Raw genomic sequence first — 26,422 nt, forward strand, 5'->3', positions numbered from 1 at the left:
CAGAAGCTTTTTATTTTGACGAGGTCCCAATAGTTCATTTTTGCTTTTGTTTCCCTTGCTTCTGGAGACATATTGAGTAAGAAGAGGTTGAGTGAGACGATCAAAGAGGTTTTTGCTTGTTTTTCTCCTCGAGGATTTTGATGGTTTCCTGTCTTACGTTTAGGTCTTTCATCCATTTTGAGTTTATTTTTGTGTATGCTGTAAGAAAGTGGTCCAGGTTCATTTTTCTGCACGCTGCTGTCCAGTTTTCCTAGCACCACTTGCTGAAGAGACTGTCTTTATTCCATTGGATATTCTTTCCTGCTTTGTCAAGGATTAGTTAGTCATCCATTTGTGGGTCCATTTCTGGGTTTTCTATTCTGTTCCATTGATCTGAATGTCTGTTTTTGTGCCAGTTCTGCACTGTCTTGATGATTACAACTTTGTAATACAGCTTGAAGTCCTGGATTGTGATGCCTCCTGCTTTGATTTTCTTTTTCAAGATTGCTTTGGCTATTTGGGGTCTTTTCTGGTTCCATACAAATTTTAGGATTGTTTGTTCTAGCTCTGTGAAGAATGGTGGTGTTATTTTGATAGGTGTTGCATTGAATATGTAGATTGCTTTGGGTAGTATTGACATTTTAACAATATTTGTTCTTCCTATCCAGGAGCATGGAATCCTTTTCTGATACTAGGGATTCTTAATTGGGCACTCAAGGACTAGTGGCAGAGGGTCAGTAGGCCCCCTGAAATTGTGCGTCTTTTTTTTTTTTTTTTCTGAGGAGGAGGGATCCACAGGCTGTATTTAGCACATTTATCAAAGGAGCAAACCCCAACAACTGCAGACAGTTGGAAAAGGCTCTAGGCCATAGGTACATTTTCTCTCCATCTCCTTTTCTATTTTCATCCCATTTTACCATCTCTGCCTGGACATTCTGGGGCCCCATGCCCTCTTCTGGCCCTGCCCAGCTCTTTTGCCTGCTTTCCAAACTAATCCCTTCTCGGTCCACAATCCCCCAGGTCACAGACCTCAGCAGGAGGGGAGAGCCTGCAGACCCCACGAGGGGCCCAGGGGCCGAAAGGGACATGGATGTTTGCATGTACACCTCCTCAAAGAATATCCACCCACTGGCTGCAGACCAGTGTCTCCCTCCTGGTGTTCTTGGCAAGGGGGAGTGGAGGGCAGGCATTAATTTTGTTAATCATTCAGCAAATACTACGTCTACCTGGCTACTGGCTGTGCTAAGCTCTGAAACACTAAAGGTGGACAGGACAACAAGCCTCCAGCCCTTTTGGGACTTGAGGTCTGGTAGGAGAGACAAAATCAAATCAGCACTGACTTTGAGCCCCTTTATGGCAGATGCCTTAAGCTGCTCTCCTCTCATTTCTCTTGCATGATACATTAAATATTTACTGAATAAGTGAAAAATACACACAAAAGTATTTTTGTCAATTGCAATACAGACTATGAAGAAGTACAAGGAGCTGTAAGGACTTACAATGTGTGGGGAAGAGAAAAAGGGAGGTCCCATATAGACTTGAGGGTCAGTAATGACTTCTATAAGAAAATGAGTCTTGCACTATGATTTTTTTTTCCCTGTGTTTTCTAACAACATGTATTATATGTGTAGCTTATTTTAAAAAAGAAACGATAGGGGCACCTGGGTGGCTCAGTTGGTTGAACATCTGACTCTTGATTTTGGCTCAGGTCATGATCCCAGTATGATTGAGCCCTTCGGCAGGCTCTGCGCTGAGTGTGGAGCCTGCCTAAGATTCTCTCTCTCTCTTCCTCTGCTCCTCTCCCCCACTTGTACGTGCTCTCTCTCTCTAAAATATAGATAGATGATAGATAGATAGATAGATAGATAGATAGATAGATAGATAGATAAAAAGGAAGCCATATCCTCATGATAAATGGAAAACCTGGATCAATTGTTCATAAACAGGCAGAATCATCCAAATAAATACAGTGGAAATAACACTGCAGCCACTGCCTTGTAGCTAAGGCAGAACACTGTGAGCCTGAGGCCAGATCTTAGTGTTAACAAAGACGAACAGAGAGAGGTGTTGGAGACACATCCGGGCCCAGTGGCTCCTTGGGGTTATCAGAGGGACTAACAGGGAATAAGCTCCCCCTTCTGGAAGTTGGTGTGATCAGAGGCTCCCCAGTCACAGCCACTCAGGACAAGCCCAGATGGGTAGATGGAGATGTCACTGGTGTCATGCCATAGAGCTGCCCTTCCCTTAGACTCTGAGTGTGGCAGACCTGGAGAGGCGGAAGCAACTGGCTCCATCAGACCTCCCAGGAGTCCTGACTTTGGACCTAAGCTTGAAACAATACGCAGAGAGGGTTTGCCAGGAGAAGGGAGCAGGGCAAAGGGAACCTGAGGCAGAGAAAGCAATGTTGCACAGTATGTGAAAAGACTGCCATGAAGAAACAGGTTAGAAATTTTAGCACATGGGGTGCCTGGGTGGCTCACTCAGTTGAGCAATTGACTCTTGATTTCGGCTCAGGTCGTGATCTTGTGATCATGAAATCGAGCCTTGCATCAGGCTCCTCGCTAAGCATGGATCCTGCTTGAGATTCTCTCCCTCTCCCTCTGCCCCTCTCCCCTCTCTAAAATTAAAAATAAATAAATAAATAAATAAATAAATAAAAATAAAGCAAGCAGAATCAAATACAATCAAAGGGTGGAGGTTATTTGGTAGCAGCTCCTCAGTCAGTACAAGGAAATACCTCTCTAACAATGGAGCAGGCAGCCTTGGTGACCGGTCACTGATTTTTTTTTGGCTGTGTGGTAGAAGGCGTTTGGTAATGAAACCACAGGAAGCCAGGACCCATGGACAGAAAGGGGCTGGCCTTCCTGGTCTAGGGTGAGAATCTTCACCAAATTCTAGATGTTTCTGGCCCCCTCTGCTGAGGAGAAGAAGGGAGGGCTGACCTGCAGCCTCCTTACACTGGTCTGACACTTGTAAGAGGGTTTTCCCATCTCCCTCCACTTAAGTGGGGCAAGAGGATGAAACCAGGCAGCTCCAGGAGCAAGCTCCCACCCCTGACCATCTCTCCTGGTCAGACAGATCTCCCTTCCCATGTCATATGAACCACAGTGTGGCAGCTTACTGGAAGTGCAGCTTTGAAACCCTAACCCCATCCCAACTCCATCCCAACCCCAGCTAGGGTGACCAACTCATTTCAGCTTCCCCTAGACTTTCCCAGTTTTAGCACCGAAAGTCCTCCATTCAGAAAACCCCTCTGTCCCAGGGAAACCAGGAGATTTGATCATCCTAATTGTGGCCCTATCCCTCTCCTCATAATACATACCTACTCCATCCCAGAACCTTCTCCTTGCTTAACTAACTCCATTTACCCTGCTTGAATAAGTAAGGCACAGGGGTTCTCTTTGTGACACTCAGTAACATGCATTGCTGGTTAACTGAGCACCTGTCATGAATGGGTCCCTGTCCCATGACTGTGCATTCTGAGCGGCAAACCAGAGAGATGCCGAATGACAGTTCTACAAATAAGGAATTAGACCGTTTCCAATTACTGTGGAATAAATTACCCTCAAAATCTAGCAACTTGGAACAATAAACAATTATCATCTCACATGTCCAAACAGGTCAGAAATTCAGGAGTGAGTGGTCAGCTGGACTGGTTCTGGCTCAGGGTCTCCCACAATGCTGCAGTCAAAATGTCCGCTTTGGGGGGCTCCTGGCTGACTCAGTCACTAGAGCATGCAACTCTTGATCATGAGGTTATGAGTTCGAGCCCCATGTTGGCTGTAGAGATTAAATAAATAAACAAACAAATTAAAAATAAAAAAGATGTCAGCTTGGGCTGTGGTCATCTGAAGGCTTGACTGGGGCTGTTGGATCTACTTCCAAGGTAGATTGCTCACACGCCTGACAAGTGATTGCTCTGTGTTGGCTTGGGACCTCAGTTCCTCGCCCCATGGACTTTTCCAGGCACTTCTTGGGTGTCTTTACCACATAGCAGTGGGATTACCCCAGAGCAAGTGATCCAAGAGAGAGTAAAGTGGAATCTCCAAGGACTTTCATGACCTGGCCTTGGAAATCACACTTCATCATTTCTGCACGTCCCATTGGTTATACACATTGGTCCTGATCAGTGTGGGAGGGGGCTTCACAAGGGTGTGAATACCAACATGAGTCATGGGGGCCACCTGGGAGGATGGCTACAACAATTAGGTTTTACACTAGGCCCAACTTAATTATTGGGGTTGGACCCAGCATTCCAAGCCATCTTCTGTGAGCAGGCCTCCCCAGCATCATTGTCTTCTGCCCCAGGATCTTTCCCTCCCCTTCCTCTCTCAGGTCCCTTCCCACTCACTACTGAGTCTGTGACATCTCTTTCTCCTGAACCTGTCCATCCATCCCTTCTCTCCAGGGAGCTGACCCATCTCTTCTCCCTCCCTCCCTTCCCAAAGCTGCCCTCACAGAATCCACCTTCATAACTCATGGTCAAGGCCTGCTGCCCGATCTGTGAAATGAAATGAGAGGAGCCAGGGACAAAGACAGATGGGCAGAGCCAGGAGGAGAGGAAGAGGCAGGTTCATAAGTGTAAAATATGAACAAACCTGCCATCATCTATTCTCTGGGACAAATACATCATCACCAAATAGGCTGCAGAAGAGCAAAGAGACAAATTACCCAGCTGTGGCAGCGTCACCTGCTCCTTATTGATGGGCTTTTATGCTCAGGCCCAGCTGCTCTCTGAGAATTGCATCCCCTGGCTCCTACAGGACCCCAAACAGGAGTGACAGGGACAAGAAAGCTTTTATGTTTTGGCTAGGGCATGAGCCACACTGCCAAGTTCCAGTCTTTCTGCAGTATGCATTATATGCAGATATGACTTATGCGACTTTGATGTAGTGCCACAAAAATGTTAACAAAGTGACACTCTGTGTGTACACTGGAAATCACACAAACACCAGGAAAAGAAAACAATTCTACTCCTTAGGTATTGAACAACTTCAAAGCCACGGAGATGGAATGGATTAAAAAGTGTTTATGCTACTGCCACAAGGCGGCGCCACTGTAGCGGGGAAAACAAAAGACCACCGGTGTCATTGTTGAGCAAATCACACTGTCGTTTTTTTGTTTTTTGTTTTTAATTTTTTTAATGTTTATTTGTTTTTGAGAGAAGACAGAGTGTGAGTGGGGTAGGAGCAGAGGGAGAGGGAGACACACAATCAGAAACAGGCTCCAGGCTCTGAGCTGTCAGCACAGGGCCCGACGTGAGGCTCGAACTCAAGAACCATGATATCATGACCTGAGCCAAAGTTGGATGCTTACCGACTGAGCCACCCAGGCACCCCAACAAATCACACTGTTGTTAACGTCCTTTGGACTCTAGCAACAGCTTTCTGTGCCCATTAAGCTGTTATTTTGTCGTTCACTGACATTACAAACCACTTAAAAAAGCTGTAACAACATCATTCAAACATTTACAAAGTAGAGACGCTAGGGCTGAAAAACACACCCCCAAATCAATACCTTTGGAGTAAATACTGGATGTGATAAAACACCACGAAGAGGACTGAATCACCTCCTCAACAGGTAGTGCTGTCAATTTAGGAGAGTACCCGTGGGTAGAGATAATGCTGCAAAGATACAAAGCAGCACCAAAAGCAAAAATGGGGTAAGACAGTCATAGATTTATGAGCTGTGCGAGTGCATTTCATCACCTACTTTACATTCATTCCTAGGGGGGAAAAAACGAATCTTGGAATACAAAGTTTTGAATCATTCAAAGTTTACAGAAGGCATCCTTCCTGGAAAATGTGACTTTCCTGGACCTCCCCAGCTATACTGGCATAAATACAGCACCTGGAGTCTGCTCTTGGAAAGAGAATGTTATCAGCTGAATTGTGTCCTGTGAATTAATAGAAAATATATATTTCATCTATGCCCTCAGTTTCTGGCACAGCTCCTAGAACCCTTGTCATTTTTTAAGTGATAAGAGAGTGCTACCAGCACCTTTTGTTCAAATATTTGATCTTTGACCCTGGTTGCTGACACAGAGCTCCAAAAATCCCTTGGTATTTCCTGGGTGAAAGGAACATCTTTTGTTCTGAGGAGGTAATGCCTGGTGAGATCCTGGAAGGGAGTGGGTGGGGTCATCAGAAAGATGAAACCATCATTAGAAGCTTGGAACTTTGAGCCCAAACCCCCTTCTTCCTGGAAGGGGAGAGGGACTGGAGGTTGAGTTAATGACCGATCACGTCTACCAACAAGGTGAAGCCACCATAAAAGTCCCAAAAGTAGGGGGTTAGGAGAGGCTGTACGTTGGTGAACACATACATATGTTCGGAAAGTGGTGTATCCCCGACTCTATGAAGACAAAAACTCTTGCTCCCTGGACCCTTCCTGACCTCGCCCTATATACCTCTTCATTTTGCTATTTATTATAAAATCCAGTAAACCCAAGTGTTTCCCTGAATTCTGCAAGAGTTCTAGCAAATTATTAAGTCCAAGGAGGAGGTCACAGGAACCCCAATTTGTAGCCAGTAGGTCAGAAGTACAGAAGACAACCAGTACTTATAATTGGCATCTGAAGGAGAAGCAGTCTCATGGGACTGTGTCCTTAACCTGCAGGGTCTACACTAACTCTAGTTGGTGTCAGAATTGAATTGAATTGTAGGACATCCAGCTGGTGTCTCAGAGAATTGCTTGGTGTAAAAAAAAGCCACAGGCTTTGTGTCAGAAGTACAGGGAGTGTGACAGGAGAGGCTCATTCAGTCCCCTAAACAAGAGATATTGAAGTCCCAATCCCAGTCCCTCAGAATGTGACCTACTTGGAAACAGGGTCTTCTTTACAGAGGTAATCAGGTTAAAATGAGGTCATTGGGGTGGGTTCCAATCCAGCATGACTGGCGTCCTCGTGGAAAAAGGAAATCTAGAAACGGGACAGGCACGCACAGAGGGAAGACCGTGTGAAGACACAGGGAGACACAATGTGGAGGCTGCAATGATGCCACAAGCCAGCGAACATCTGGGGACACTGGGAGCTGGGAGAGGCAAAGAAGGAGCCTTCCCTCCAGGTTTCCGAGGGAGCACGGCACTGCTGACTTCTGGATCTTGGACTTTCAGCCTCCAAAGCTGTGAGACAATACATTTCTATTGTTCCCAGTCACCCAGTTTGTGTCACTTTGTTACGACAGCCTAAGGAAGCTAATACAGAATGTTGCTTGAGATTCGAAAGTACACACCACAGTAAAGGACACAGAAACAGTATCAAATTGCAAATTAGGCCAGAGTATACATTTTAGCCCAGAAAAGTTATTTTTCAGTTCCTGCTGTAGACAAAGGCGTGCCTGCTACTGTAGGCATGCTGTCTTTGGAAAACCATGGGCCCAGAGCTAGAAATGTGGGTTGAGGATCCAGCCTCGATCTCTGTTAGGCTTTGTGGTCTTTGGCCAGTAAGTTCACTTTGGGCGCTTTAGTTTTAACTGCCTAATGGGCATAATCTACTTAATCATGAGAATTCAATGAGAATGCATGTGTATGAAAATCATCGCTCAGTACAAGTGAAATAAATGTGTACTTTTAGGTGCTATTTGCAATTCCATTTCCTATCCCCCACCCCCAATTTAAGCGATGATAAGATGGGAGACCCAGAGGTAACAAAAACCTTTGTGAGGTCACACAGCACCTTAGACATAGAGGGTGTTCAATAAATATCAATTCTTATTTTAATAAGGGCTCCTAAACATGTCACGTAATTTATTATTAATGCCCATTTTTACAGATGAAGTAACTGAAGCTCAGAGAAGCTAAGCTGAGCAAGGTTACAGAAAAGTAGAAATTCCAACTCAGGTCTGCCTGCCTCTAACACCGTGAGGGACATCCTGGCCCAACGGGAACGGGGTGAGTACTAGTGATTTCCTAAGGTGTTCTAGGTTCCTTTACTACTGTTATTTCAGGTAATTTATTTCAGATAGCTGTTACCTGCAGGCTGCCTTCCTTCAGGGTCAGTGCCTCAGGAACTGCTTCCTTGGATCCTTGGAACACTGGTTCCTGGCCACGGCCTCAGAAGTCTTAGGTCCCAGGGGCACCTGGGTGGCTCAGTCAGTTGGGCGTCTGCTTCAGCTCGGGTCATGATCTCATGGTCTGTGGGTTCGAGCCCCGCGTCAGGCTCTGTGCTGACAGCTCAGAGCCTGGAGCCTGCTTCAGATTCTGTGTCTCCCTCTCTCTCTGCCACTCCCCTGCTCATGATCTGTCTCTCTCTGTCTCAAAAATAAATAAAAACATTAAAAAAAATTAAAAAAAAAAAAAGAAGTCTTAGGTCCCAGATCACCTGGGCCAGGTGATATTAATGAATCAAATCACCTCCCTAAGCCTCAGGCTGCAGACAGGCCAGAACCTCTTTGTTTGGCTTTTAATCCCCACCCTGCTCCCAAAATAATGTGGTGTAGCTTACAAAAATACATCCGGAACATCAGTCCGATCGTGAGAAAACTTGAGACAAACCCGAATTGGAAGACATTCAACAGATACTTGGCCAATACTCTTTAAAAGGTCAAGGTTCCTGGGTGGCTCAGTCAGTTAAGCGTTGGACTTCAGCTCAGGTCATGATCTCGTGGTTTGTGAGCTCAAGCCCCGTGGCAGGCTCTGTGCTGACAGCTCAGAGCCTGGATCCTGCTTTGGATTCTGTGTCTCCCACTCTCTCTCTCTTTCTCTCAAAAATAAATAAATGTTAAAAAAAAAAAAAAAAGGGGGTCAATGTAGTGAAGGACAAAGAAAAGCCGTTGAACTTAGTCCCGGCTGCAGGAAAATCAGAGAAATAACCAAATGTTATCTGGAATCCTGGATTTCTGAACAGAAAAGGGCAATAGTAGAAAAATTGTAACATTCGAATATGGTCTGTAGTTAATAGTAGTACATCAGTGTTAATTTCTTGATTCTGATCAATATACTATGACTAAATGATATGTTGACATTAGGAAAAGCTGAGTGAAGGATATGGAGAAACTATCTTTGCAAACTTTAAGTCTGATGCTAGTTTTTAAAAAGTTAAGGGGCACCTGGCAGAGCTTGCAACCCTTGATCTCAGGGTTGTAAATTCAAGCCCCACATTGGTTGTAGAGATTACTTAAAAACAAAATCTTTAAAAAATTGTTTAAAATAATAAACACTAAGGGGCCCCTGTGTGGTTCAGTCAGTTAAGCGTCCTAGTCTTGATTTCAGCTCAGGTCACGATCTCACTGGTTTGTGAGTTAGAACCCTGCATTGGGCTGGCTGCTGTCAGTGCAGAGCCTGCTTCAGATCTTCTGTCCCCCTCTCTCTCTGTCCCTCCCCAATGTCTCTCAAAAATAAGTAAGCATTTAAAAATAATAATAAAAGTTAAAAAATTAGATGCATGTTGGGGCACCTGGCCAACTTGGTGGGTGGAGCATGCAACTTAATCTCGAGGTCTTGAGTTCCAACCCCACGTTGGGCATGGAGCCTACTGTAAAAAATTAGATTCATGTGGAACGCCTGGGTGGCTCAGTTGGTTGGGCATCAGACTTCGGCTCAGGTCATGATCTCTAAGTTTGTGAGACCCGCATCGGGCTTTCTGCTGGCAATGCAGAGCCCCTTTCATATCCTCTGTCTCCCTCTCTCTGCCCCTCCCCCACTCATGCTCTCTTCCTCTCTCTCAAAAATAAATGAATATCAAAAAGAATTAGATACATGTAAACAATACTTTGGTCATATATATACTGACCTAAGAAGAATAACCAAAAGAGCCTTTAGGTAAAGGATCCATAACTGAATAAAAATACAATAAAGAGTGAGAAAAAAAAAAAGCTAGTGGGTGGGAAAAAAGTTACTGCGGAGTAAGGAATAAGAGCAGGAAAAATAAGATGAAGCCACAGACAAGCAAGCCCTGGTATAGTTGCCAGAAACAGACTGCAAATTTGGCTCTGGGCTTCCTAACAGCAAACTCCAAGAAGAAAACATGATTGGTTACATGATTCACAATGTGTGTAATAGAGAAAGGCAAAATTATATCAATACACAGGATCCTATGCAGCCCCTAGAAGATTTTATTATAGAATATGTGATGATATGGAAAAATATTCATATTAACAACAATCAGCAAATCACAAAACAATACAGGCTATATGAAAACAGTAAGTCAGTGGATTATTCAAGTTAAAATTTGTTTCTGCATCTGCCTGCTCTCAGCACCAGCCCAGGACCCCTGAGGGTGTCCTGTCAACCATGCAGGCAGGACTACAGTGACTACAGTGTCTCCCACCTGGTGGAGACTTAGCTGTGGTTTTCTTTCGAGTTTTTTTTTTTTTTTTTAGTTTAATTTTTTTTTTTTTTTGAGAGAGAGAGAGGTTAAGCAAGTCAGATGCTTAACCATGGAGCCACCCAGGCGCCCAACTTGGCTGTGTTTTCATAGCAGCCATGCAGTTTACCAAAACAGCAGCTTCCTGAGGTATTGACATGCACATTTTCTGAAATTTAGTTTTTTTAATCTTTATTTTTGAGAGAGAGGGAGAGAGAGCACGCAACACAGGGCTCAAACTCATGAACCACAATATCAGGACCTGAGCCGAAGTCGGATGCTTAACTGAGCTGCCCAGGAGCCCCTGAGATTATTTCAGTTTTAATCAAATACTGCAAACAAAATGAAAGGGGAAATTGTTCCATTCATGCAGTAGCAAAGGAGTAACTATCATTCACTTGTTAGTTTAGCCAAACATTTTTGGGGCAGTGAGAGGGAGTTTGGGGTAAATTTGCCTTTATAAGATTTAGCAGTTTGTACTAGCACATTTTATATCATTAACTGTAACTTAATTCTGCTGGGTGTTGCTATGGGTTTCTGAACATTGAAAAAGCCAATTTTTTTTTAAATTTTTTTTAACGTTTATTTATTTTTGAGACAGAGAGAGACAGAGCATGAACAGGGGAGGGGCAGAGAGAGAGGGAGACACAGAATCTGAAACAGGCTGCAGGCTCTGAGCGGTCAGCACAGAGCCCGACGCGGGGCTCGAACTCATGGGCCGTGAGATCATGACCTGAGCCAAAGTTGGATGCTTAACCAACCAAGCCACCCAGGCACCCCCCGTTTTTTTTTTTTTTTAAGTTTCTTTATTTATTTTGGGAGAGATCAAGAAAGTTCGAGTGGGGGAGGGGGAGAGAGAGAGGAAGAGAATCCTAAGCAGGCTCTGATTCAGGCTCAAGCCCTGAGCCCCAAGCCAAAATCAAGAGACTTGACTGACTGAACCACCAAGATGCCTCAAAAAAACCCTTTGATCCTGGTTGCAGCCTTGGCTCTATTTCTAATGTCCTTGGTTGCAGTGCCATCGAGGAAACTGGGTAGAAGGTGTGCGTGGGGGAGGGGGCTGATTATTTCAAAATAAAACATTTTATTAAAAAATTTTTTTGTCAGAGGCACCTGGGTGGCTCAGTCGGTTAAGCATCCAACTTCAGCTCAGGTCATGATCTCACAGTTCGTTGAGTTCGAGCCCTGCGTCGGGCTCTGTGCTGACAGCTCAGAGCCTGGAGCCTGCTTTGGATCTGTGTCTCCCTCTCTCTCTGCCCCTCCCCTGTTCACACTTAGTCTCTCTGTCTCAAAAATAAATAAAACATTAAAAAAAAAAGATAATATTTTTTTTGTTTCTCTCTGTTGGTATCAGTTTTCTATTGCTGTGTTTGCAAATTACCACAAATTTAGTGGCAATTACATTTATTATCTGACAGTGTTCATGGGTCTGGAATCCAGGCATGGCTTAGTATGATCTTCTGCTTAGGGTTTCACAAGCCTGCAATCAAATTGTCAGCCATTTGCATGGTTCTCCCCTGGAGGTCAGTATACTCATCTTAGCTCACTCAGGTTGTCGGCAGAACTTAGCTCCCTGTGGTCGTGGGACTGAAATCCCTGATTTCTTGCTAGCTTTCAGATGGGGACCACTCTCCACTCCAGAGGCCACTGAGAGTTCCTTGCTCTGAGGCTGTATAGGCAGCTCACCACATGGATGTTTGCTTTCTTCCAAGTCAGAAGGAGTTCATTTCCTGGACTTCCTTTATCTCTGAACCCTAAATCTCCTTTTAAGAGTTCACCTGGGGGGTGCCTCGGGGGCTCAGTCGGTTAAGCATCCAACTTTTGATCTTGGCTCATGTCATGATCTCACAGACTATGAGACTGAGCCACACCTTAGGTTCTGCGCTGACAGTGCCGATCCCTGTGTGGGATTCTCTCTCTCTTTCTCTCTAACCCTCCCCTGCTAGTGCTTTCTCTCTCTTTCTCTCTCTCTCAAAATAAATACATAAAAATAAAAACATTTTAAAAGCATTCATGTGGGTACACCTGGGTGGCTAAGTTGCTTCAGCTTCAATCTCTTGATTTTGGCTTGGGTCATGATCTCATGGGTTGAACCCCACATTGGAGTCTGCTTGGGATTCTCTCCCTCCCTCTTTGCTCCATCACTCGCTCTGTCTCAAAATAAATAAATAAAACTTAAAAAGAGTTCACCCGACACTACATTGTACATCTGAAATTAATATAACACTGTATGTTAACTATACTGGAATTAAAAAAAAAAGAGTACACCTCATTGGGTCAGTGTCTACCTGGCATAATCTCCATTTTGATGAACACAACTGATTAGGGCATTATATCTGCAAACAATCCCTTTTGCCATATAAAGCAACATAATCACAGGAATAATATCCCATCATATCTATTGATCTTGCCAATGCCCAAGAGGGAGGATTATACAAGGCTGTAGATGAATGAGGGGTATTTTAGAATTATGCCTACATACTGCTTATGCAGTTTCCATTTCTTTTCTTTTTTTAAAGTTTATTCTATGAGAGAGAGAGAGAGAGAGAGAGAGAGAGAGAGAGAAAGGGAGAGAGAGAATCACAAGCAGGCTCTGCCTTCTCAGAGCAAGGCCTGACACAGGGCTTGATCCCATAAGCTGTGAGATCATGACCTGAGCCGAAAGCAAGAGTCAGAAGCTTAACTGACTGAGCCACCTAGGTGTCCCTCCATTTTTTTTTTTAATTTTTTTTTTAACATTTATTTATTTTTGAGACAGAGAGAGACAGAGCATGAACGGGGGAGGGGCAGAGAGAGAAGGAGACACAGAATCGGAAGCAGGCTCCAGGCTCCGAGCCATCAGCCCAGAGCCTGACGCGGGGCTCGAACTCACGGACCGCGAGATCGTGACCTGAGCCGAAGTCAGACGCCTAACCGACTGAGCCACCCAGGCGCCCCCCTCCATTTCTTTTTTATAATGCATATGGATTACTTATAAGATAAGGAAAACACAATAAAACTTATTAAAAAAGAGAAAGCAAACCAGTCTCCCATGAGAAGTATAGGTGCTAGAGTTTAAGGGATATTTCTTTTGTGGGTCTTCATAGAAAGAGAGCTGTGTATCCCTTAGTCAGCTAAATCTCTACTGTAAAGACAGAGTTCCACATGGTTGTTTCTTATCACATTCATGGTGTGGGATATTGGCTTCATGCCAACGTATAGTAAAAGTAATTCCAAACCCAACAAAGTCCAGTTTTTGGCAGACAGGTTCCAATCTAGAATTCACATGCAGCATCTGGTACAGGTCGATTCAAATCTTGGCAATGACTTCATTTAATCTGGGGCCCATAGATATGCTTTGGAGGACTCTTTCCATGAACCTTCTAAAACCACGTGCAAAATTTTGTGCATGCGTGTGTGTGTTCCTTTTTTTTTTTAATCTTTATTTTTGAATGAGAGAGAAAGAGATAGTGTGAGTGGGGGAGGAGCAGAGAGAGAGGGAGACACAGAATCCGAAGCAGGCTCCAGGCTCTGAGCTGTCAGTACAGAGCCCGACACGGGGCTCGAACTCATGAACTGTGAGATCATGAACTGAGCCGAAGTCGGACACCCAACCGAGTCGGACACCCAACCGAGCCACCCAGGTGCCTGGGGTTGTGTGTATTCCTCTGTGGAGAAAATCCACTGGTTTCATCAGATTCTTGAAAGAGTATGAACAAAATGAAACAAAACAAAAACAATTAAAAGGATCATTATTCTAGAGCAGGATTTCTTTAGCGTGGCACTATTGATACTTTGGGCTGCATGTTTCTTTGTTGTGGGAGGTTGTCCTGTGCACTGTGAGATGTTTAACAGAATCCTTAGCCTCTGCTATAGTGTACAGGAACATCCCCTAGTTGCAATAACCAAAAATACAGGAACAACAACAAAAAATCTTTAGACCTTGCTAAATGTCTCCTGAAGGGAATGGACTTCACTTTGAGAGGAGCCACTGATCTTCTGGAAGAATGGAGGAACGAAATATAACTAAGGTGACATCTAGTTTAAAACAGTCCTAAATGCAAATTGAACCACTGCTGTTAGGATCTTGGGTAAATTAGCTCATTTCAGCCTTAGCCGGTTTCCTCATGTGTAAACTGGGGATATAGTACCTACCAAATAGGGTTTCAATAAAGATCAAAGGAAATAAAGCATGCAAAGCCCTTTGTGGGGCATCTTATATGGTAAGCACTTAATATGTTGTAGTAATTAATATTGTTCCCATAGTTGAGACCATTCAGTATTTCCCTGTGTCCCTATTACCCTGTCATTCAACAGGTATTTATAAACCAGTGTCAATGTGCCAGATCTTTCTTTCTTTCTTTTTTTTAATGTAATCTCTACCCCCAACATAGGGCTCAAAGTCACAACCCTGAGATCAAGAGTCACATGTTATACTGATTGAGCCATCCAGGCGCCCCTTATTTAAAAAAAAAAAACTATATATATATATATATATATATATATATATATATATATATATAGTTTATATATATATATAGTTTATATATATATATGTAGTTGTTATATATATATATGTAGTTGTTATATATATATATGTAGTTGTTGATGTTGTTAGTACAATCTACCTCCCAATGTGGGGCTTGAACTCATTACCCCAAGATCAAGAGTTGCATGCTGGGGTGCCTGGGTGGCTCAGCTGGTTAAATGTCTGACTTTGGCTCAGGTCATGATCTCACAGTTCATGAATTCAAGCCCTATTATCAGGTTCTCTGCTATCAGCACAGAGCCCACTTCGGATCCTCTGCCTCCCTCTCTCTCTACCCCTCCCCCATTCGTTTTCTCTCTCTTTCAAAATAATAAAGAAACTTAAAAAAAAAAAGTTGTGGGGCACCTAGGTGGCTCAGTCAGTTGAGCGTCCGACTTTGGCTCAGGTCATGATCTCACAGCGCTTGTGAGTTCGAGCCCCACATCGGGCTCTGTGCTGACAGCTCGAAGCCTAGAGCCTGCTTCAGATTCTGTGTCTCCCTCTCTCTCTGCCCCTCCTCCGCTCATGCTCTGTCTCTCTCTCTCAAAAATAAACAAACATTAAAAAAATTAAAAAAAAAAAGAGTTGCATGCTATACCAACTGAGTCAGCCAGGCACCCCCACATCTTTCTTTTTTTTTTTTTTAATTTTTTTTTTTAACGTTTATTCATTTTTGAGACAGAGAGAGACAGAGCATGAACAGGGGAGGGTCAGAGAGAGAGGGAGACACAGAATCTGAAGCAGGCTCCAGGCTCTGAGCTGTCAGCACAGAGCCCGACGCGGGGCTCGAACTCACGGACCACGAGATCATGACCTGAGCCGAAGTCGGACGCCCAACCGACTGAGCCACCCAGGCGCCCCCCCCACATTTTTCTTAATGAGCTCTGCTTGAATTATTCCTTCTCATACTCTTATCAGGTAGGTACTGTTATCATCTGTGTTTATTCTTTGTGAATGGCACTTTTAATGCCAGAATAATATTTCATTACATCTATTTTTATTCCAGGTCCTGGCCTCCCTTCTGAGATCCAGACCCATGTGTCTACCTGGGTGTCTCCCCAAGAATGTTTAAATTTGGCATCTTTGGCCAATTAGCCCAGTGCCTAGCACCTAGTAAGCCTTCCATAAAAACGAGCTATTACTGGCCATCAATGTCATTTTGACCCCTGCTGTCTGATCTACATCCTCTTTCTACTCCTCAGTAGGATCCCAGAATCACCTATTTTCTGCCAGCAGTCTTGGCTCTGGGTTAAAGCCCTGATTTGTTGCCCCTGTGGGGAGCTCTTAGGAGAATCCACCCTAGTTCTCCCACCTGCAGAGAACTGAAGCAATAAAAATGAAGACACTCTCACTCCAAGCCCACACTGCCCTGAACAATCATTTTGGTGGGGAGAATTTGCTTGCAGTAGACAGGACATAAAGTTCCCCCACAGCAGCTTTCCTGGGTGTGCTAGCAAATGCTGGTGATTCATGGCACCACAGGGGCCTGTGGGGAAGCTGGAGATTTATGCTATTGTATAGTTACAGCAACAGTGTCTGCTGAGTGCTAGGGAACTGTGGTTCATGGTACTTGGGGCTACAACAGGCAGCAACTTGGCAGCCACAATCAGGGAAGCAGGGCAGCACAATGGTAATGCCATCAGGCTCTGGGTGGGAGAAATCTGGATTTGATTCCCATCTTTGCTTCTTCTATCTAGGTAATAGCAGGTGTCTCTGTCATGCGGCACCTCTTTCCCATCTGTAGGGGAGGTGATGCTAATGATGGTTAATATTTGTGGACTGCTTCCTGTTCAGTCAAAAGAGAAAACTGTCTCTACTCAATTATTATTTAAAAGCATGGTTTATTTTTTAAATACAGAAAGCTATATTCCCCCGCCTCACAGTACACCCATTATAACTTGATGACATCTAAAAAATAAAAACATGTATGTGGCTCGAAAATGTAAATCAGAGTACAAAGTGAGAAATGCTTTCATGTTTCGACCATTTTGTATCTACAAAAATAGCAATTCCATAAGATTCAACCTAGTATGCGCCCTGTCTACTATGTCCTAGTATTTACCCTAGTTTATATGTATTAACTTCCTTAAATTCCTCAACAACCCCACGAGGCAGATACACTTATTACCCTTCCTTGGTAATAACGCTATTTCTCCTAAAGAGAAGCACAAGGGTCTGGGGGAATGCCGGCGATCTAAGCGGCCTCCACGTGATTTAAAAGTTTGAGAAACACAGAGGTCAGTATATGCAATTAAGTGCCAAGCTGGATTATCCGTCGGGTGTCCGAGAAACACAATTCCCTGGGGCGCCACACTGGGAGCGCATTTGGTTCAAAGTGCAGTCCCTTACCGACCAACCGCACCCTGCGACCAGCCTCTACGTGGTTCCCGGGGAAAGGCGCGCCGGACTCCGGTTCCTCAACCAGTCTTGCTAGAGTAGGCGTACTCCTTTCGAACAAAAGCGCTCGGAGTGACTGCCGCTATGGCCACTCAACGCCGAGCCCAAGCCCGCGCCTCCAATCACAGCGAAACTTCCAATTGGTGGAGTCGTTCTGAAGCCGGGCGAACGGAGGAGAAGTCCCGCCTCCCTAGGAGTGCTCAGCCAACTGCGGAGTCCGGGCGGTAGCCGCGGGGTTCGGTTGCGCTGTGTGTAATGATCTGGGGGCCTGAGGGCGGGGCGGGGAGCAGGCGGGGGTCTGCGGGGAGGGGACGCTTCCCGCAGGCGCGCGGAGCGAGGACGGTGACAGCCACGCGCGCACGTGCGCGCCCGGCCGCAGCGCGGCCCCGAGGCCTCTGTTGGCCGCTGAGAGGCGCGCGGAGGCTGGCCGGCTGCCGTCTAGGGGCCCCGTGCCGGGGCGTCCCCAGCGTCCCCGGCCCGAGTCCCTGAGCGCCGGGCCGTGTCCACCCCGTCGGTCCTGGCTAGTGTTTCGTCCCCGTGGCCGTAAGGGCCCGCCCCCCGACTCCCCTTTACGCTCCCGGGGCAGGGTCCTCACGGCCCATGCTGGCCGCTGGGGGCCCGCGCCGCCCAGACAGTTCCTCGGCCGGCCAGCCGGCCACCATGGTGGCCCTGAGGCCTGTGCGGCTCCTCCAGGGGGGCTAACCGGTCCAGAGCGCAGGTCTCGGGGCGCGAGGGTCCCAGGCCTGAGCCCCGCGCCATGGCTGGGGCCATCGCTTCCCGTATGAGCTTCAGCTCGCTCAAGAGGAAGCAGCCCAAGACGTTCACCGTGCGGATCGTCACCATGGACGCCGAGATGGAGTTCAATTGCGAGGTAACCGGCTGGCAGCCCCGACGGGCTGCGGTAAGGGGGAGCCGGGCGGAATCCGGTGGAATCCCCGCTCGCCGGGCCCTGCCACGGGTCTGGCACCGATCGGGGCGCCCCTGCGGCGGTGACAGTCCAGGTGGAAGCTTGAGGGATTCAGCTTGTATCATCTCTGAGCGTAGACAGTGTCGACCAGAACCGGAAGGAGCCATCTAGGCCCAAATCTTCATGTTAAGGATGATTGCTGCTTCCCCCCCCTCCGCCCCCCCCCCCCCCCCCCAGGGTTTTTGGGTTTGGAAGCACTTCCTGACGGTTCTCATTCATTGTTACTGCAAGAGGCTGGAACCATCCGTAGTGGAGAATTCTGGTTTTCATTGTCAGGCTTAAGCTCCAGCTTTATGGTCTTTTTTACTTCATTAGATATTATTATGTGCCCCAGGTATTAAAAGTTGCGTTTTGTAGAGTGGAAACTCTGTACCTATTTCTCTTTTCCAAAGCTACCATTTTCTGGGAAACAAACTCTTTAAGGAAAGAGTTGATGTCTAATACTTATTTTTCGTGCAGTTTATTTTACATCATGATGATAACAGTTAACCATTTGTTGAATACATTCTAAATGTCAGACGTTCATACATTTAATTCTCACAACAACCCAATGAGGTAGGTACTCCAAGCCATGTATCTAGTAAGTGGCAGAGTGGGATTTTAGGTCAAACTTTTAGCCAAAACAATACTGCCTTTCAAGAAATGCAAGTCCTTGCTAGTCCAAAGTGTGTTCTATGAACCAACAGCATTGGCAACAGCGACCTAAGTCAGGAGTTGGGAACTTTTTCTGTAAAGGGCCACATAGTAAATATTTTCAGCATTGCAAGCCATGGGATCTCTGTTACAACTACTAAGCCCTTCAGCTCTACTAGTGTAGTACAAAAGCAGCCTTAGGATCGACTTCCAGCCTGACAGCGTGAGGAGCTCCATTGAACTCCCCGATAAGACTGGTGAAAATCACTTAAAAAAACTCAACTATTTAAACCCTCTGGAAATGGTTTTAAGTGCAAACATTCATCAAATGAAGAAAAATCTATTCAAGGAAATCTATGAAAATTTGCTAAGAAAGGTGAGAGTCTATGGTGTTTGAACCAAGGCTACTACCTCCCTCCCACTTCCAACATACCAAGGGGAAGATCCACTCCAGACTGCTGCAACACAGAACACAGGGCTCCCTCTTCCCCTGGGTCCCTGTCAAACCACTTTCTTCCCAGGAGGAGCAGGACTGAAGTGCTTCTTATCCTGTGCAAGGCTTCTTGCTGCTGAGACTAAGTCCCAGGTGTGAATAGTTGAAAGATGGGGCTTCTGTCTTTTATCCAGCTCCTACTTACAGAATGGGAGCTGTGCCTTGGGCATGGCATACTGAGACTACTGGGACCCAGTTGCTCTTTTCCCAGCCCCAGCTTGTGCAGTGGTGGTTCTGTGCCAGGAGAGGCAAACTGAGAAAACCTCTGGCTGGTATCCCTGCCCCGCCGCCCCCCCTCCCCACCCCCTCCTTTAGAGATTTTACCTGTTGGGAGAAGTCTTTAAAACCTGTAGCTCCTGCTCTCTTCCCAAAGGTAGTTAGTTCATTTGCAACAAAAGTGGAGAAGTTTATGCCTAAGGGAACCCTTACAAGCAGTAGAGGTTTTGGTGAAGGGCAATTGGGAGGAGATTGTAGATTTAATGAAGATGCTACCTAAACTGTAGGCCAGCTAGTTTGCAGGAGAAAATCAGAATAAGACAGCTGGAAAGAACCCGCATGGGATTGAATAAACTGTTCCCTCAGAAGAGCAGCCTTTGATTGAATTACTTTGTAGAGCAAATTATGCCCCAGGGCATAATGAAATAATAGAATAGTAAAACACTATTAATGGAGTTTAACAGCTGGGTGCAATCAGGGGAAGGAGAAGGAGTCCTACTATACACTGTCACTGCAGGATGACTGTGGCCATAACCAAATTTGTGCCTTCCTGAGGAACAACATCATAGGTCTTAATACTATGTGAAGGAAATAGATTTCACTAAAATATTCCAGCCCATCACTAAAGAAACAAACAAATAACAATAATAAGCCTTAGGGCTGGGTTAGGGAGAAACAGTCCAGTATCTATGTTATTTAGATAATATATTATCTAAGATGTCTGATTTCTAACAAAAAATTATGAGGCATACAAAGAAACAGGGAAATATGACCCATACAGTGGAAGATTAGCAACAGAAATTGCCTGTAAGAGTGACCAGATGTCAGATTTAGCTGAAAAGATTTCAAATAGCCGTTACAAGTATGTTCACAGAACTAAAGGAAAACATGATTAAAGAAGGAAGATCTAATGACATTTTTTGCATCAAGTAGAGAATATCAGTAAAGTGACAGGAATTATAGAAAAGAAGCAAATGAAAATCATGGAGTTGAAAAGTACCATAACTGAACTAAAAAATTCATTAGAGGGGCTCAAAGTAGAGAAATTACCCTGTTTGAAGAGAAAATTGTAAAGATTATGCAAGCTGAAGAACAGAGAGAAAAAAATGAAGAAAATGTACAGAGCCTCAGAGAAATCATTAAGAGCATATGTGGAAGAGGAATACCACAAGAGGAAAGAGAAAAAAAAAATTTTTTAAAAATAATGGCAGAAACTTTCTGAATTTATGGAAAAACAATAGTCTTGACATCCAGGAAGCTCAATAAACTCCAAAGAGGATAAATGCAAAGAGATCCACAAACAGAAACATCATAGGAAAAATGCTGAAAGTCAAAGACAAAAAATCTTGAAAGCAGTAAGAGAAAAATGACTTGTCACGTACAAGGAAACCCCAATAAGATTAACAACTATCTTATCTGCAGAAACTGTGGAGTCCAGAATATTCAAAGTGCTCAAAGATAACATATTCAAAGTGCTCAAAGAAAAAAACCTGTCAACTTAGAATCCTATATCCAGCACAGCTGGATATTTCAAAATGGCTATTTCAAATATGAAGGTGAAATACTTTCTCAGATAAAGACAAACTGGAGATGTCGCTCAAAGACCTGTCTTACAAGAAATATGAAAGGAAGTTCTTCAGGCTGAAAACAAGTGCCTTTAGATAATAACTCAAGTTTACATGAAAAAAAAAAAAAAAAGAGCACCAGGAAAGGTAATTATATAATTACAAAAGACAGTAGAAATGCATATTTTTCTCTTCTGATTTATTTATTTTAATTTTAGAATGAGTGCATGTGCAAGTGGGGGAGAGGAGCAGAGGGAGAGAGAATCCCAAGCAGCGTCCACACTCAGGATGGAGCCCAATGCAAGGCTTGATCCTACGACCCTATGGTCATAACCTGACTCAAAATCAAGAGTTGGATGCTCAACCAACTGAGCCACCCAGGCACCCCTTCTTCTAACTGACTTAAAGAGCAATTGTATGAAATAATACCTATATAATGTGCTGTTGGGCCTATTACTACAAACGTAATTTATGGGTGGTATACTTGCCAATAACAGCACAAAGGAGGTGGATCGGAGCAAAGCTGTAATGGGCTAAGGAAATGGCCACAAATGGTAAAGTAATAACTATAGCAATGTATTGTTGGGTTTATAATTTTAATAGATGTCACGTGTGTGTGTGTGTGTGTGTGTGTGTGTGTGTGAACAATATGTATATTTATATATATGCAACAATGTGTATATATTTTATATATGTAACTATATATATAATTTTAGTAGATGTCATACACCCCCCCCACATATATATATATATATATATATATATATATATATGAACAATAGTTTACAAAAAAGAGGGAAAGGACCTATATAGGAATAATATTTCTATATATCACTGGAATTAAGATAGAATAGTCTGGGGGCTCCTGGTGGCTCAGTCAGTTGAGCGTCTGATTTCGGCTCAGGTCATGATCTCACGGTTTGTGAGTTTGAGCCCCGCGTCGGGCTCTGTGCTGACAGCTTGGAGCCTGGAACCTGCTTTGGATTCTGTGTCTCCCTCTCTTTCTGCCCCTCCCCCACTCACACTCTGTCTCTCTCTCCTTCAAAAATAAATAAACATTAAAAAAATTTTTAAAAAAGATAGTATAATCTGAAGCTGATTTTGGTTAAGTCAAGATTATCTGGTAAACCCTAGAACAACCACTAAAAACAAAGCAAACCCCAAACACTTAAAAAGTATAGTGAAGGAAACATTAAATAAATTTAAATGCTTCATTAAAAAATATTCACTTAATGAAAAAGCAAGTAGTAAAGGAGGAATAGAGAAACAAAAAAGACATGAAACACATAGAAAACTAAACTAAAATGGCAATTGTACACCAAATAATTAGATAACTTAATGAAATGGACAATTTCCTTAAAAGATGCTATCTACCAAAATTGACTCAAGAAGAAACAGACAATCTGAATAGACCTATAACAAGTGAAGAAATTAAATCAGTAATAAAAATACCCACAAAGGTCCAGGCTCTAGGTAGTAGAGGCGCAAATGGCTTCACTACTGAATTCCACCAAACATTTCAAGAACAATTAATACCAATAATTAACATACTCTTCCAAAAAAAAAAAAAAAAGAAGAGGAGGGAATACTTCCCAACTCATTTTATGAGGCTGGCATTACCCTAATACCAGAACCCAACAAAGCTATCACAGGAGAACTAGAGACAAGATCTCTTATGAATATGGAAGCAAAATGGGGCACCTGGCTAGCTCAGAAATTACTTTAAAAAATACATGGAATGGGGCACCTGGGTGACTCAGTTGTTTAAGTGTCCAACTCTTGATCTCGGCTCAGGTCATGATCTCACATTTCATGGGGGGCTCTGCACTGGAATTGTGGAGCCTGCTTGGGACTCCCTCTGTCTGTCTGTCTCTCTCTGTCTTTCTCTGTCTCTCTCTCCCCTTCCCCTTGCTGGCTCTCTCTCTGTCTTTCTCAAAAAAAAAAAAAAAAAATATATATATATATATATGGAAGCAAAAATTCTTAACAAAACTATTAACAAACTGAATCCAACAACAAATAAAAAGAATCCTACATCATAACAAGGGAGATTTACTCCAGGAATTCAAGGTTGGTTTAACATCTGAAAATGAATTAATGTGATACATCATATCAATAGAATAAAAAACAAAAATCATATGATCATCTCAATGGATGCAGAAAGAGCATTGACAAAATTCAGCAGCATTTCATGATAAAAAACACTCAACAAAATAGGATTAGAAGGGAGCTTCCTTAACCTGATAAAGAGTATCTGTAAAGAACCCACAGCTAACTTAGTGAAAGAAGGATGCTTACTTGCTAAGATCAGGAACAAGACAAGGATATCTTGCCACTTCAATATTGTTTTGGAGGTTCTAGCCAGGACTATTCGGCAAGAAAATGAAATAAAAGGTGTCCATATTGGAAAGGAAGAAATAAAAATATATTCACAGATAACATGAGCATGTATATAAACTCTAAGGAATCCCCTAAAAAAACTGTTTGACCTAATAAACAAGTTCAGCAAGATTGCAGGATATAAGAGCAATGTACAAAAATCACTTGTAATTCTATATACTTGCAATGAACAATATGAAAATTAAGAAAATTCTATTTATAATAGCACCAGAAAGTATAAAATACTTAGGAGCAAATTTAACAAAAGAAGTATAAAACTTATACTCTGAAAGTTGTAAAACATTGTTGATGGAAATTTAAGATGATCTAAATAAATGGAAAGACATCCTTTGTTCATAGATCACAAGATTTAACATTGTTAAAATGGCAGTATTCTCCAAACTAATCTACTCATTCAACACCATCCTCATCAGAATTTCCATTTACTACTTTGTAGAAATTGATAAATATTCTAAAGTTTATATGAAATTGCAAGGGATCCAGAATAGCTAAAAAAATCTTGAAACAGAATAGCAAAGTAGGAGGACTTATACTTCCTTATTTCAAAACTTACTACAAAACAACCATAACATAATAGTACATAACAGTGTAGTACTCACATAAAGATAGAGAGATATTGATCAATGGGGTAGAACTGCGGGTCCAGAAATAGACCCATACTCTATGGTTACCTGAGTTTTGACAAGGGTGCTAAGACTATTCAGTGGAGGAATGAATAGACTTACCAACAAACAGTGCTGAAAACTGGACAGCCACATGCAAAAGATTGAAGTTGAACCCTTATTCTGCACCACATACAAAAATTAACTCCAAAGACCTAAACGTAAGAACTAAAACTGTAATACTCGTAGAAGAAAATGGGGATAAATCTTCATGACTTTGGATTTGGCATATGATTCTTAGATATGACAACAAAAGCATGGGCAACAAAAGAAAAAGTAGATAAACTTCATTGAGATTAAAAACATTTGTGCTTTGAAAGACACCATCAAGAACATGAAAAGAAAAAATATTAGCAAATCATAGATCTCATAAGGGTCTTACATCTAACACATATAAAGAACTCTTATTGCTCAGTAATGAGAAGCAAATAATTCAAAAGTGGGCAAAGGAGGAGTGTCTGGTTGACTCATTCGGTAGAGCATGTGACTCTTGATCTTGGGATTGTGAGTTCAAGCCCCACGTTGGGCATAGAGTTTACTTAAAAAGATGGGCAAAGGATCTGAATAGACATTTCTCCAAGGAAGATACACAAATGGCTAATAAGCACATGAAAAAATACCCTCATTAGTCATCAGGGAAATGAAAATAAAAAACACAATGAGATACCATTTTACCACAATGAGAGCCAACCACTAGGATGACTAGAATCAAAAAAAGGCATATAATAACAAATGTTGGCGAGAATATGGAGAAATTGGAACCCTCATACACTGCTGGTGGGAATGTAAAATGGTGCAGCCACTTTGGGAAACAGTCTGGCAGTTCCTCAAACTGTTGAATATAGAGTACCATATGACTCAGCAATTCACTACTAGGTATCTACTCACGAGAAATGAAAACATATGCCTACAGAAAAACTTGGACACAAATGTCCGTAGTGACATTATTCATAATTGCTAAAAGGTGGAAACAACCCAAATGTCCCTCAACTGATGAAAAGGTAAACAAAAGGTGGTATATCAATATAATGGAATGTTATTTGGCACTAAGAAGGGATGAAATACCAATACATGCTACAATATGGATGAACCTTGAAAACATGCTAAGTAAAAGAAGCGGTCACAAAAGAACACATATTGTTTCATATATTTCACATAATTATTCCCTTGGAAGGATATCTAGGGAAATAGAAAGTAGTTTTGTGGTTGCCTAGGGCTGGGAAAAGTGCAGGAATACAGAAATGATAGCCAAGGGGTACAAGGTTTCTTTTTGAGGTGATGAAAATATTCTAAAATTTACAGTGGTGATGGTTGCCCAACTCTATGAATATGCTAGAAACCATTGACTTGTGCACTTTAAATAGGTGAATGTTAAGGTACATGAATTATATCTCAGGCTATGTTAAAGAAAATGCAGCCTTTGGCAAAATGGAAACAAAAGACATGACTTTATTCCAATAAAACTATTTGTGAACATTGAAATTTGAATTTCATATAACTTTCACAAGTGATGAAATGTTATTTAAAAACTTACATTTTGTTAAAAATGTAAAAATTACTCTTAGCTCTCAGATTGCACAATAATAGGTGGTGAATTAGGTTTGTGTTGTGGACCGCAGTTTGCTGATCCCTAATCTAAGTTTCTTTTTTTTTTTTCTTTAATTTTTTTTTAATTTAAAAACTTTTAAAGTAATTTCTACACCCAGTGTGGGGCTCAAACACACAACCCTGAGATCAAGTGTCACATGTTCTACTGACAGGGCCAGCCAGGCAACCCCTGATCTAAGTTGCTAGTTGACAAACGTTGTGAGAGGGGTGCCTGGGTGGCTTAGTTGGTTAAGCATCTGATTCTTGATTTTGGCTCAGGTCATGATCTCGCGGTTCGTGGGTTTGAGCCCCGCATCTGGCTCTGTGCTGTCAGTACAAAGATTCTCTCTTGGGGTTCTCTCTCTCCCTCTCTGCCCTTCCCTCACTCTAGTGTGAGTTATCTGTCTCAAAAATAAATAAACTTAAAAAAAAAGAGATAAATGTTGTAAGAGATTGTGAGAGACTGACCAGTAAGGAAAGGGATTTTGTATGAGATTTCTTCAGCCATAGTTTTACCATGAAAATCTCTTCTTTTTTTTTTAAACAGACCCAGACCCAAAGAGGATGTACAATATTATCAACTATAGCAGTGTTCTAAACACTGGCACTGTTGACATTTTGGCTGGATAATTCTTTATTGTGGTGGGGGCTGTCCTGTGCATTGTAAGATGTTTAGAAGCATCTCTGGACTCTATCCACTAGATGCCAGTAGC

General features: G+C 43.0%; 1 protein-coding gene across 11 annotated transcripts in view; it reads left to right on the forward strand.

Moving 5' to 3' along the window:
• The first annotated feature begins 17,523 nt into the window (after positions 1-17,523).
• Positions 17,524-26,422, forward strand: part of NF2 (NF2, moesin-ezrin-radixin like (MERLIN) tumor suppressor) — an 80,332-nt gene continuing 71,433 nt past the window's right edge. For 6 of the 11 annotated variants that reach the window (XM_058693212.1, XM_058693211.1, XM_058693210.1 and 3 more), the window contains exon 1: positions 17,530-18,057. In XM_058693212.1, the coding sequence (XP_058549195.1) occupies positions 17,944-18,057 (114 nt within the window). In that variant the 5' untranslated portion in view covers positions 17,530-17,943. Of the gene's footprint in view, positions 18,058-26,422 lie in introns of all 11 variants that reach the window. The other 5 variants (XM_058693214.1, XM_058693218.1, XM_058693220.1 and 2 more) reach the window with 2 other exon arrangements.

The sequence above is a fragment of the Neofelis nebulosa genome, chromosome 11 (genome assembly GCF_028018385.1).
Source record: "Neofelis nebulosa isolate mNeoNeb1 chromosome 11, mNeoNeb1.pri, whole genome shotgun sequence".
Classification (NCBI taxonomy): Eukaryota; Metazoa; Chordata; class Mammalia; order Carnivora; family Felidae; genus Neofelis; species Neofelis nebulosa.